The sequence below is a fragment of the Nelumbo nucifera genome, chromosome 6 (genome assembly GCF_055504915.1).
Source record: "Nelumbo nucifera cultivar China Antique chromosome 6, China Antique-T2T, whole genome shotgun sequence".
NCBI lineage: Eukaryota > Viridiplantae > Streptophyta > Magnoliopsida > Proteales > Nelumbonaceae > Nelumbo > Nelumbo nucifera.
Window position 1 is genome coordinate 62,159,937 of NC_142654.1, and position 12,730 is coordinate 62,172,666.

The 12,730-nt window shown below is 40.4% G+C and overlaps 1 protein-coding gene across 3 annotated transcripts; it reads right to left on the minus strand.

The window, feature by feature from the left end:
* Window positions 1–826: 826 nt before the first annotated feature.
* LOC104604317 (Zim17-type zinc finger protein) lies at window positions 827–9,393 on the minus strand. Of its 3 annotated transcripts, none has more exons than XM_088890763.1 (5): window positions 9,096–9,391; window positions 8,924–9,015; window positions 8,526–8,783; window positions 8,239–8,429; window positions 827–1,071 (listed from the first exon to the last, which is right to left on the minus strand). In XM_088890763.1, exons 1-4 carry the CDS (start codon window positions 9,208–9,210, stop codon window positions 8,262–8,264), a joined length of 633 nt encoding a protein of 210 aa, XP_088746889.1. In that variant the 5' UTR covers window positions 9,211–9,391; the 3' UTR covers window positions 827–1,071; window positions 8,239–8,261. The 3 variants fall into 3 exon arrangements, with proteins under 3 accessions (XP_088746889.1, XP_088746890.1, XP_010266915.1); XM_088890764.1 differs by lacking the exon at window positions 827–1,071 and adding an exon at window positions 3,106–4,857; XM_010268613.3 differs by lacking the exon at window positions 827–1,071 and having other exon boundaries at window positions 8,121–8,429; window positions 9,096–9,393.
* Between the last annotated feature and the right edge of the window lie 3,337 nt (window positions 9,394–12,730).

Consider the following 12,730-nt stretch of genomic DNA (forward strand, 5'->3'; position numbering starts at 1 on the left):
ATCATTATAAAGAATTGTCCCATGCAAAGTACATACACACTTAAAGAAGCATAACAAACAAAGAGATGGATTAATAGTAATAAGGCAATACACATAAATAAGAGGTTTCTATTCATGTGGTGACCTGTGGTTTTATAAAACCAAGACCGGTTCACCAATTTTTCAGTTAAACCGGCCAATCAACCAATCCTAGCCAATTTTACATGAACTACAACCAGCTTATTTAATGGTTAATAAAATGGATTTTTAGCATATAAAGGCAACTTTTAGGGTTTAATATCAATAAAAGTAATATATTTAAAAAAATTTAAAAATAGGTTAACTTTTTAAAAATAATATCAATAAAGGGCAAAAACACTATTAATCTTCTTCTTCTTGCCATTTGTTCACCAAAACCGCAGTTTGCCGCCATCCACCACCGTCGTTCGCTGCTGCTCGTCGCACCTCCGTCCACCTCCGCCTCCGCCTCCGACAACGTTGCCGGAGGTGGCGGCGGCGACACCGGTGGTCATTCCTCTGCCCACTACCGCCGCCACCTCTGTTTCCACCCATCTCCGGCAATGTTGTCGGAGGCAGAGGCGGAGGTGGTGGATTTGGATAGAGAAATCACCAGTGGCGGCGGGTGGTGGCGGACAACGGCTCTGGTGAACAAATAGCAAGAAGAATGAGATGAACAGTGTTTTTGCCCTTTATTGATATTATTTTTAAAAAGTTAACCTATTTTTGAAATTTTTTTAAATATATTACCTTTATTGATATTAAACCCCAAAAGTTGCCCTTATATGCTATTACCCCTAATAAAATTATTAATCTAGCAAAAAAGAATGGTTAATAACATGGAAATATTTGTTTTGACCACTGTAGGATATATTAACGGAGAAAATCATGGTTAATCGGATTTTTACCATAATTGTTTTCATAATAACATTCTAGGCACAAACTTCTTTTTCATAGACACAAACTTTCCTTGTACGGTAGTCATGTGACATATGTTTTATTCACACAAGATGACAAGAACCTTCTCTCGACCTTTTCTCTTTTATTTTCTATCCAAGTTTCGAAATGTCAGATCTGCAAGGAGTATCATAAAGGCAATTTGAAGAGGCATATTAGATTTGTTTTGGATATGTATGGATTTGGTGGAAAAATTAAGAGACACATTCATGGATATATTAGAAAATTCAAATAGATTCCAAAATTACATTTATAACAACACCAAATATAAGTCTTAGACAACCATAAATGATGTATATAAACATAAAACAACACATACTCTAATAGTTTATGATAAGGGATAATTTGGTCCTTACATGTGGCTTCTAGATGACATCTCAATGTCAAGTTAGCAAGCTAGCTTAGTAAAATTAGCTCTGAGCATTTCACCCAGGCCGACCTCTACCTTGGCGGGATCGAACTTGCTGACCTCGTAGGATTACGACGAGCTGTCCTAGGAGCCGGTCAAGCTATAGGGACTTAAGGCGACCTGCTAAGGAGAGCTCGCTAACCACCCCTTACAATTCCACCTCGGCTTGGCCGAATTGGTAGTGACCTGTTCTAGGAGCCGGACGAACTGAGAAGACCTAAGGCGACCTACAAGGAAGAGCTCAATAACCGTCCCCAACAACTCGTTACCAAAGGCGCTGATAGCGCGACCATTAGAATGCTTACCGTGTCACACGCCTTGACTTCACTTGGACCAATCGTAACTCCCACAAAGATCTCTCAACTGACACCTTAATATGCCTGAAAAAATAAGGAAACAACTCTACAAAGAGAACAAGACTATTACCCTGAACCCCCAGAACCCAGGAGCCTATATAGGACATCTAGATCCACCCAGAAAGGTATGTGCACTTAAGCTCTCTCACACATTCCCACGAAATTCCCATACTGACTTAAGCATCGGAGTCTTCTCCTAAGTAAAACCTACCCCAGCACTCTCACCCTTCTCTCTTTACAGCTCTTTCCAGCTCGAACACACAGCTACCAGCTCGATCGTGCAACTTGGCACTGCCAGATCAGAACCTTGTTCGGGCCCAGTCATAGGACACGAGGGAAAGATCAGATTGCGCATCATCAGTTTATATTAGTTTATAAATAGATAATTTTTTAATATTTATAAAGACATATTGGAAAATGTATAACCATATTTAATATTTATAAATACATAAAATTTTAATAATCAATTAGTCCTTAAAATTTGTTGATAGGCATGCACTAAGAAGAGAATATATAAATTAAAATTTAGAACTTATATTATAACCAATGGTTGAAGCATGGCATGGGGGTAGGTAAAAACTGTTTTTTTCTCTTATAAATACATAAATTTTCAATATTTATAAATACTAAACATAACCCTTTTTTCGTGCTTGTGCTTGGTATAGCCTTTGGGTTTATAAAATCTCAATGATGGTCCATCAAATGGAATCCTCAATAAAACATACGAAAGCTGTCTTTTCTATGATTCTTGCAATTAAAGCATATTATACTTTCTTTCGTAGACAAATTGGCTACACAAGCAAACCTGTAACCCCACCCCAGACCCAAACCCGGGTGAAAGGGGATTCAATCCTAAGTCTCCGTGCTACAATCAGCCAAAGACCTTACCAGCAAGTTATCTGACACCTTCAAAGTCTATGAAAATAAAAATCTTCAATAAAAAAACATCATCATCATCTAACCCTTGTCCTGACTATACAGGATAGGCTATATGAATCCTATCCTATTCTGCCATTCTGTTTTTTAAGTGCCATATCCAAGTTTAAACCTGTTGCTGAATTTCTTTAGCACAACGAGCTGCTAAAATGTTCTAATTGGCTTAGAGAGTCTCAAAGGCATTTTGGTGATCAAATTCTATAGATGTTTGAAGTTTGAACCAAATGCCCCTCAAAGACTCCCTTGGCCAGGCATAGCCCTACAGCACTGTGTTTTGTTGTTGAAGATTCAAAAAGAGATCTGTGCTCCCTGAAGAAGATTGAAATTATTGTTACATTCTCTCTTATTTTAGCACATTTTCAAATCCTCGAGGGTAGCTAGTCATCCTAAAACTTGATGGTAATCATAACATTCTCTCTTGTAGTAAGTGTAAAATGCAAAGGAACGGGCTAACTTATGGTAACTGATGAAGGCAGATTTGACCCTCCACTAACATCATGATACATGGCATCTCGGAACAGCTGGGTGACACCCCGGAACCAGCTAGGCAATAACTTGCCTTAGCCAAAATGATGGAGTCCTATCTAGCGACCTACCTCCGCCGACCTATCGACTTGGTGACCTGCCTCCGCTGACATAGTTGAAACCTAACTGGCGACCTCGTCCACAACTCAGGGCGGCTAGCAGCACCTCTTCCAGGGCCGACCTATGGTACCTCGTTAGTACCAGCCGAAGTGACCTCGACATGAGGAGCGACCTCCCTCGAGGGATTGCCGACCTGATTGAGATTCAAGTGGCAACTTGCGAGAGGTGCTCACCAACGAATTCTGCATGCATCCCGTCACTCCCGGGTCTCTCGGAAGTTGGCTTCCGCATTAGGTGTTCTGGAGGAAACTGAATAAGGTGCAAAGACTGATCTATGTTTACGACTACCTCCAAGGACTTCAAACCAGTTAGGCACATCTTCCCAGAGATCTCAGACGCGATGCATGAAGCCTACGCCAAACAATGCCTATATAAGGGCCCTACCTCCAACCTCACAAGATACATGCACAATTTAGCTCTTGCAGCTCACTTATCTCTTTCGCTTTTAACTCTCTCAAAAATCTCTGATTCACTGACTTAAGCATCGGAGTGCCCACCCGGGTAAAGAAACCCGGGCACTCTAACACTGTTTCCTTGCAAGTCGCCCCAGTAAACTATACAACTCGTCATTGTTCAGTTAGGCACCAGAGCCACCTTCCGGGTAAGAACTCTTCAGTCAGGCATCCGAGCCACCTTCTACGTAGGAACTCTTCAGCTAGGCATCTGAGCCGCCTTCCAACTAGGAACTATTTAGCCAGGCATCCGAGCCACCTTCCAGCTAGGAACTGTCTAGCGCGGCGTCTGAGCTGCCATCTAGTAGGGAGCTACCCAAATGTGCATCATCATTTGGTTCCGTCTGTGGGAAACTCTACACAAAAGCTAAGTTCTCACCCGTTTTTTGAGCCTCAAATAATGGCATCCTCAAACAACAATAACAACGTTTGGATCAAAGGAACCCCTAAGGGGGCAAAATCAAAATGATTAGCCCAAACAAGTTCTCGCAGTCTTGCTTGGACAGAATCTCCAACTATGAAGCCACCCCCATAGGTCAAGCCCTACATGCTCTCTGCGAGAGTTGACGGCCAACATAATGTGAGGCCACCATCGCAGGTTGAGCCCTCCGTAGTTCCCGTGGAAGTTGATAGCCAATAATAGGTCGAACCCTACATGCTCTCTGCAAGAGTTGACGGCCAACAGAATGTGAGGCCACCCCCGTAGGTTGAGCCCTTTGTGGTTCCCGTGGGAGTTGATAGCCAACAAACTGTGAGGCTGCCCCGCAAGTCGAGCCCTCCATGCTCTATGTGGGAGTTGACGGCTAGCAGGTTGTGGAACTGCCCTCACAGGTCAGCCCTGCCAAGGTGATGAAGTGTTTATAGGTCGAGGTACTAAGAGCAAACCGGATTGTCAAAATGTTGACAACCTAACGAACTCGCTTTGGCGACCAGCCTCCACCGCCGACCTGGTGATACACGTACTCAGCCCGGACGAGCCTCGTCAGCCTTGTTCGCGAGGTCTCCCCTACAGGTCTAGCCCTTCGCGGTTCCTGTGGGAGTCGACAGCTGACAGATTGCAATCGCCCTTGCGGGTCAAGCCTTTCAAGGTTCCCGTGCGTCCGAGCTGCCCAAATGCGCATCATCAATAACCATAACAATATTCACATATTACAGCATATTACAGCCCAATAGTAATTTCAGACTTTCTGAGAAAAGGTGAGCTAACCAGCGAAAATCTTGTTCTATGTATTTCAATTGGATGATCCCCTTGCAGTCACCGTCAACCCAAACTCAATTAAATCTTTGTTCGAACCATATGGGATTGGCTACAAGAATCTAATTCTACTTCCACCATTCTACTCTTCAGTGTCATATCTATTTTTTAAATTATAAATACTCAAATCAATCAATTTTCATTACTTCAAGCCAGTCCTTTCCGACGTGCCTCTAGTTTTTTTATTTTTGATTTTTTTTTTTTTTGGTAACTCGACCTACCTCTAATTCTTATAAATCCTTTATATGCACGTCTTCAACTCTTAAGCCCAGGGGGTAACAGGAAGGGGTACCTAGTACAACTTGTGGGTTTGGGATTCGTTAATTTTTCAATGGGCCCAATCAGGCAGCCCGATTAACAGCCCTGACAGGTCGGACTCTACCCTACTAGAGTTGTCCAGTGACCTCAGAAAAGATGAATACTAGCTCCGCCCTGCCCAAGTGGTAGCGTTTTCTTTTCCATTATCTATTTCACACCTACAAAGGCCTAAAATGACTAGACACAATTAAGCCAGAACCTTTCACTAAAAAGGATTAACAGGATAAATCAAACCACGGATTTTACTTAAGCGCATGTATATATTATTTAAAAGTTAAAACGGCCGTCTACCATAAATCAACTTGCACGCAGCCTAAAAATTACCCTGGGAGGAAAAGTAAGACACTGATCATTTCATAAATTCATGATCAAAAACCAAGCCTTGTAATGGGGTTCAGGATTTATGGAATTAGAAAATAACTTTAAATCAAAAACTGTAACACGATAGATTGTGCTCCTCTAACCTGTATGTAGCTTCCTATTTACCAAAAAAGAAAAATGAATTATCAAGTATCTGATTGCTTTCTTGTAAAAAAAAGTACTCGGAAACTACAGTTCTGATCATGTTGTCTCTAACAACTAACAAGGATTTCATTTGTAGAGCTACACCCAGTAAGATGTTCATGATATTCTTGTTTTTAGTTCACTTTAAAAACATCGTTGAATAGATCCAGCTGGTCAAAATTTGTTAGTTCTATACTAAAACTTCTAGCCTTATTAAGCCTTGCAAGTGATTGCATTACACAGTTCTTACAAAAGCGGATTTTCCCCACTTTCATCCGTTGTTTCCTGTTACTCAAAGAATCTTAATTTGCTAAGATGGCCCAATTACTTCCCTTATCAATCATCAATTGAATAGGAAGAACAACGGTTACCAACTTGGGCACCTGTCCTACTTGACATCAGTGTATTCAGGACAAACCCCCAATGAGATGATTATTATCGTGGAAGTTTTTTATGGAACATCAGACAAAATACAAAAAGCAAACTCCAGAAAATCCATATCTTTAACCAGGTAGTTTGCCCTAGTACCAAATATGAAACACTGTAAAGAAAATTTATCAATGCTTGCACTTTCCTCTCTCCACGCACCTAAAGAAGCAACGCAAGACACTAGTAATGCTAATCCAACATGTGATAACATGCATCTAAATTGAGTGCCCCTTCTACTCCCAGAGACTCCTCTTTTCTAATTGTTCACTCACTCCAGTTCACATCCAACAAAGCCAGCTTGAATCACTGTTCCATTATGTTTTCTTGTCCCATCCAATGGATGAATCACAACCTCAAACTGTTAGAACAGGGAGGCATCGAATACGGAGCAAACACTGTAGAGAGTAGTTTGGTGACTTTGGTCTATAAAGATCCCACAAAGAGAATGGTTACTCATATTTTTGAAAGGGCTTCTAGGAATAAAAGCTAATCTTGTAAGTTCAAATACCAAGGTAGCACAGAAAGGCTAAATCAGTAGATCATGTCTTCATTTGTAGTTCTTTGCTAAAGCATGACAATTTAGCCCAGTTCTTGGAATGCATGTTACAGCTTGAACTTAATACTCATTTCAGGTTTTCTTGGAGTCTTAAAGACTTAAAAAGAACCCACATACCTAATTCGGAAAGGAAAGGTGTATCAACCTTTTTTGCTATTGTTATGTGTGATATTTGAAAGCTCAGAAATGATCTATTGTTTCGAGAAATACAGCCAAATCCACCCTAAATCATTCAAAATAACTCGCTCTGTATGGACCAGATGCTGCAATTGAAAACTAATAGGCCTTTCAACAATACCAGATGTTGCAATTGAAAGGAATTGGTCTGCTGCTTGAAAATGTGTTAGACCAGAAAACTGATTTGCTATGTCAGGAACCCATACAGCACTGGAATGAAATTAATTACGATGGGAAAATATGGATTCATATAGTTCTTTCATAAGAACTCACACTGATCTCTTTTATGGCAGAAAAATGTGTCATCAAAGCATGTCATTGAAACTTAGAAAATCGAGTTAAAAGCCCTGTTGGAGGGTCTTCAATTAGGGGAAGCACTTAGATACCACCCACCAAATTGATTTTCAGAATCAGACTCCTACATAGCAGTTGTACATTAAAGAAACAGGAACCTAGTAGATTGGAGCTTGCAGTATATTGTTGATAATTTTTGTGACGTTCAAGAATAGTTTCCCGGAACTCGGAAGCTTCTTCTAACTATGCAAATAGATTTGTTAAAAATGTCGCCCATGACACTAGTTCAGCTACAAACAAGATAGATATACAACAGCTATGAAATGAAACCCAACCAGAGGTAAGCGCATCAACAGTTTACAGTTACCAGATGTAGCAACAACCTAAGTGTTTACTCTTTTACAAGATGCAATGACGAACACCTATTTTGGTCAAGGAAGGATTTGACTAGGGGTGTGGTAGTTATCTTCTACAGTCTACAAAAACAGGAACAACCACAATGCAGAAACAATGAAGCACTGAACATGGAAAAGCATGCGACTTGACAGATCCCAACAAAGATAAAACCAAAATGTGCTCTTTCATTGTAAATACAGTTCCTGATTCAGTGCTTATAGCATGGTTGATTAGTTGAAGGGTATTAGGGTAGAGAATCTAAATCTTCAAAAAGTACACTGACACTATGTCCTTCCTGAAGAAAGCAAATGAGCAACACAACCCCAAGGACCAATAAAAGGAAACGATGATACAGATGAACACAAAGTCAAAGACGCCAACTATCTAGACAGGAAATATTCTCCAGCAATTTATCTAAGGCCTATCTAGAATAATCTCATACCACAATATGGACTATAATTATATATGAACATAAATAATAAACATGGAATATTTACAATGGCGATGATATAAGCTAACAATGCATCGACAGTACAAAGTTACATGAATGTACACACCGTCTAACAGCCACCCTTCAACCTCATAGGATAGGGAAAACATCATCATTGTCGTCATCCATGTCCAGGTACTTGAAGCTAACATCTCCGTTCGGATCCCTGTAACTGAAACTCGGGTTCACGTAGCACTTCATCTCATGAAAGAGATTCAGATTATCGACCAGCTTATGGAACACGTTGCATCCACAACACTACATAGAAGAAATGGGAAAGATGCCATATTAGGAATCCTTATAACGATGACATGTGCACAAATGGAAGAAAAGTCAGAAAATCGAATAATTTACCTGCACGAAGACGGTACCGTCGGTGTAGGCGTGAGGATTTATGGCACGAGTAGTTCGCTGGCCACAGACGTTACAGGTGAAGGCCACGCGCATTCTCCGACGAGGCGATTTAGTGAAAAGAGACCATGGGAAGGTCGAGATCTTCTCGGTGCTGGACTCAGATTCCGCGCCAGCAGGAACGGAGGGACCTTCCATCCCAGAACCCGTAGTCCATCCTCGGCCCGCTGCCGCACTCAGAACCAAACCCATCGCAGCATCCTAATATATCAAAGAATTCCAATAAAATAAAACAAAAAAAAAACATAAATTTAAAAGCAGAATAGAAAAAAAAAAAAGAAAAAAGAAAACTAATAGAACGAAACCGAGTAAAAGAAAAGGAAACACAAGAAGAAAGAGACCTTAGAAAGGGGGGAAAGGGGCATGCGATTGTTCAAGAGGGGAACGATGTTCATTTCGTTCGAATTCGTTTGTTCGGCGTCGCCGTCCTTATCTGATCCGAAATCTAAGACTGTTAAAAAATTTTAAAATTTTGAGAAAATGATGCAAAAGGGAAAAAGGAAATGATCGTACTCTTGGAGGCGATGGGGAACCGAAGAGGCTTGGTCAAGAATTTCTTTTTTGGAGAGAAAATCGAGAGAGGCGAAGATGAAGACATGATCGTCGCAGAAGACCCTAAGGTTTCCATAGCGATGAAGGAAAATAAGTTTCTGTTCTTTTCCTCCTTCCCCGATGTTCAACCGTCGTTGCAGAGAGCTCCGGCGACGTGCAATGTAGCGCGGGATGCCTTTCACTTGTTTACAGGTGTCTCTTTATTCAACAAGTGGTTATGCTTGGTGAAGTTTGGTCGCACCACGACTCTCTCCCCCATTCCTCAAGTTGGTGATCGTGAGTTAAATATCTAGCAATATCCACCGCCTAGGAAAATGAGAGGAGATCACACGGTCGCTGCAATTTCTTGTTATCCAATAAAACACGGATACGTCATCGTTTAAATCGAGGAAGCATATCAGTCGGTTGTTATTAAGGGTAGATGTGCAACAAGAGCGGACTGGGCCTCGATTAAAATTTTATGATCAACCTAGGTCCAAGTAACAGCCTGGAAATCAAGCCCGATCAGTTCGAACTAAAATTTAAGACACATGAGTTGGGCTCGGGCCTGCTCCACGCTTGAGCTGATTCGTTAGATTCAAGTGGACTCAATGCATTAAAATTTTAACGTCAGTAAAAAAATGGGATAAAAGATATAAGGGCAACTTTTAGGCCTATCAGTAAAAGTAATATTTTTAAAAAAATTTCAAAAATATAGAAACTTTTGAAAAATACTATCAATAAAGGGTAGAATTTGTTCATCTTTTTCCTCTTGCAGTCTATTCACCAGCGCCGCCACTCGCCGTCGCCTCTGGCAACACCTTCACCTATCTCTGCCCACCTCCGCCTCCGCTTCCAGCAACATTGCCGGAGGTGGGCGAAGGCGGCGGCGACAACGGTGCTGGTGGTTATTTCTCAACCCAACGCCGCCACCTCCACTCACTAGCGCCGCCACCGACTCTGTCTCCACCCACCTCCGATGACATTGCCAAAGGCGTAGGCGGAGGTGGGCGGAGGTGGCGGCGTTGGGCAAAGAAATAACCACCAGCGCTGCCGCCACCGCCTCTGCCTCCGCCCACCTCCGAAAATGTTGCTGGAAGCGGAGGCAGAGGTGGGCGGAGGCGTTGCCGGACGCGGCGGCGGACAACGGTGAGTGGTGGCACTGGTGAATAGATTACAAGAGGAAGAAGATGAACAGTGATTTTGTCCTTTATTGATATTATTTTTCAAAAGTTATCCTATTTTTGAAACTTTTTTAAAAATATTACTTTTACTGATATTAAGGCCCAAAAGTTGTACTTTGACACATATCATGTATACGTCACATATATGTGAACATCTGTCACACCTTGATTGGTTAGTGTAGTCGGAGAAAGATTTGTCAATTAATGTTGGGCCAGGCTAAGTCAGGTTGAAGTCAATCCTAACCCAATCCAAAGTTCTTGGGTTGGATTGAGATCGAGTTGGGGTTGGGTGCCAGTTGAGCTGGATTAGGTCAGGTTGAGATCAACCCTAACCTAATCCAAAGTTTTTGGGTTGGATTGAGATCGAGTTGGGTTTGGTTGCAAATTGGGCCTGGATAGGTCAAGTTGAGGTCAACCCCACATTTTCCCCCTTTCCCCACTCTCCATCCCAATGGTTGCCCCCTTTAATGGTCATCCATAACTCCCCTTCCCCCAATCCAATTGGGCTATGTTTGGTTTAAAGAAAAAGGTAAAGAAAGGAAAGGAAAGACAGGGAAACCTATACAAGGTTTGTAAAGGTTTTCTCACATTTCTCTTCCTTTCCCTACCTTTTCCTTCAAAACTAACATAGCCTTAGGTTTTGGCTTCCCTCATAAAAAAAATTTAGCTCCACCCCTGCTCCCATTAATAATATGGGTTTTTATAGTTCAGCCCACTCCAAGAATAGAGCTAGGATTTCTAGAGATAGACTGAATCCTGCCCATGGATTGATGCCAAATACACAGACATGATGCATTTATAGGGGAACTACTAATAAACTAGGAATAAACTGCAATTCAGATTTCCGAGGGGAACTGCAGTCCAAAAATCCCTTAATAATACAGGAGGTGTTCTCGATGTACAGCTGAAGCATACTATAAGGTCGGTGTGAGGAGTGCTCTGGGAAGAGCAGATCCGGATTCGACTATCATATATGAGATGTGCGGGTTGGTAGAATATTGGAACTTGTTTTGTTTGCAAGTGGTATGGATTCATTAAAAACTGAGTTGCCTATCCTTCCATTTGGACGTGGCAGATTTCCCATGAACAAATCCTACTCCAACCCAGCGTGGACTGTTAGACAGCACGACTGTGGATAAGCTGGCATTTCTTTCCATCTTCAAAGCAGCACACAAATCATAGACCTTGAGCACGAAAAGGGGTAAATGTGTCAATTTTTCAATTTGCAATGATACCTCTGCAATACATGAAGATCATCAATATCACAGCTAACAGATTTCTCAAAGGGGCCTAAGTTTGCATTCCAAAATCTACATGTTACTGGCATAAGAATACCTTTCTAAGACACTACACCCAGCATAAGCATATCAGCTTACAAAGCTCTAGGGCAAAACATGAGTTCTAGTCATACTATTGATGATAATCCAGCATGGATATTTTTTTATTGTTTAGATCATGTTTTTTAAAACCGGATTGGACCAGACAGTCAGACAAGAAAAACTAGGAACCATTCACCTAACCAATTCTGTTTTTTCTCAAAACCGTTGATTTTGGTCAGCAAACCGTTGAATCGGTCGGTTAACCATTCGAACGGTTTTGATCGTTTTTCAATTTTTTTAATTTTTTTTTAAAAAAAAAATTGTTAGAACAGGCCGACCGTTCAGGTCGGATGGTCCAACCGTTCAGGTTGAACGATAACTGGACCCCTAATCGGTTCGGTCACCGAGTCGGTTTTAAAAACCATGGTTTACATTTTTATCTAAAGCTGCCCCTCTTTTTTCCAAGATATTCTTAAATTTACCCTAATATTCTTTCTATTAAGGCCTTATTCACTTTTTGGGAAGTTACTTACCCTAGTAAATGTTTCTTGGGAAATACTTGCCCGAATAAATGTATTTACTCTGTTTGGTTTGTAGGATGGGAAGGGAAAATATGGAATATTCCTTCCTTCCCATGTTTGGTCTATGGGATGAGAAAAAGGTGGGATTATACATCCCAATTCTTGGGATGTGGAATCCCACCATTTTGGTGGGAAACATGTGGGAATGAAGGGGAAACTTGTTCCTTGTAGTATTTCTATGAATTAATACTAGATCCGTGACCCCAAAATACGTTATTAATTATTTAATATGATATTAATAAAAGAAAATAATAAATAACTTAAATAAATGATTAATAAAAATATTAATCAATAAATAATTTAATAATTAATTATTTTTAAGAATAAAATATTAAAATTATTAATAAAGTCATAAGTATTAATAAATAAAATTTTAATAATTAATATCATAAAAATTATTAATGAATTAATAATATTTAATAATTATTTAATTTACTAACTAATTAATAATTAAATAATTATTTTGTAATTCATAATTTAATTAAAATAAATTAAAAGAAATAACTTATCAATGAAAAATAATTCAATAATTT

Bases quoted from the DNA above. Each gene is read 5' to 3' on its own strand.
- LOC104604317 (XM_088890763.1), bottom strand. From the start codon at position 9,210: ATGGAAACCTTAGGGTCTTCTGCGACGATCATGTCTTCATCTTCGCCT. The intron at 9,016-9,095 runs GTACGATCATTT...ATTTCGGATCAG, and splicing joins GTTCCCCATCGCCTCCAAGA to ATAAGGACGGCGACGCCGAA. The intron at 8,430-8,525 runs GTAAATTATTCG...TCTTCTATGTAG, and splicing joins ACGGTACCGTCTTCGTGCAG to TGTTGTGGATGCAACGTGTT.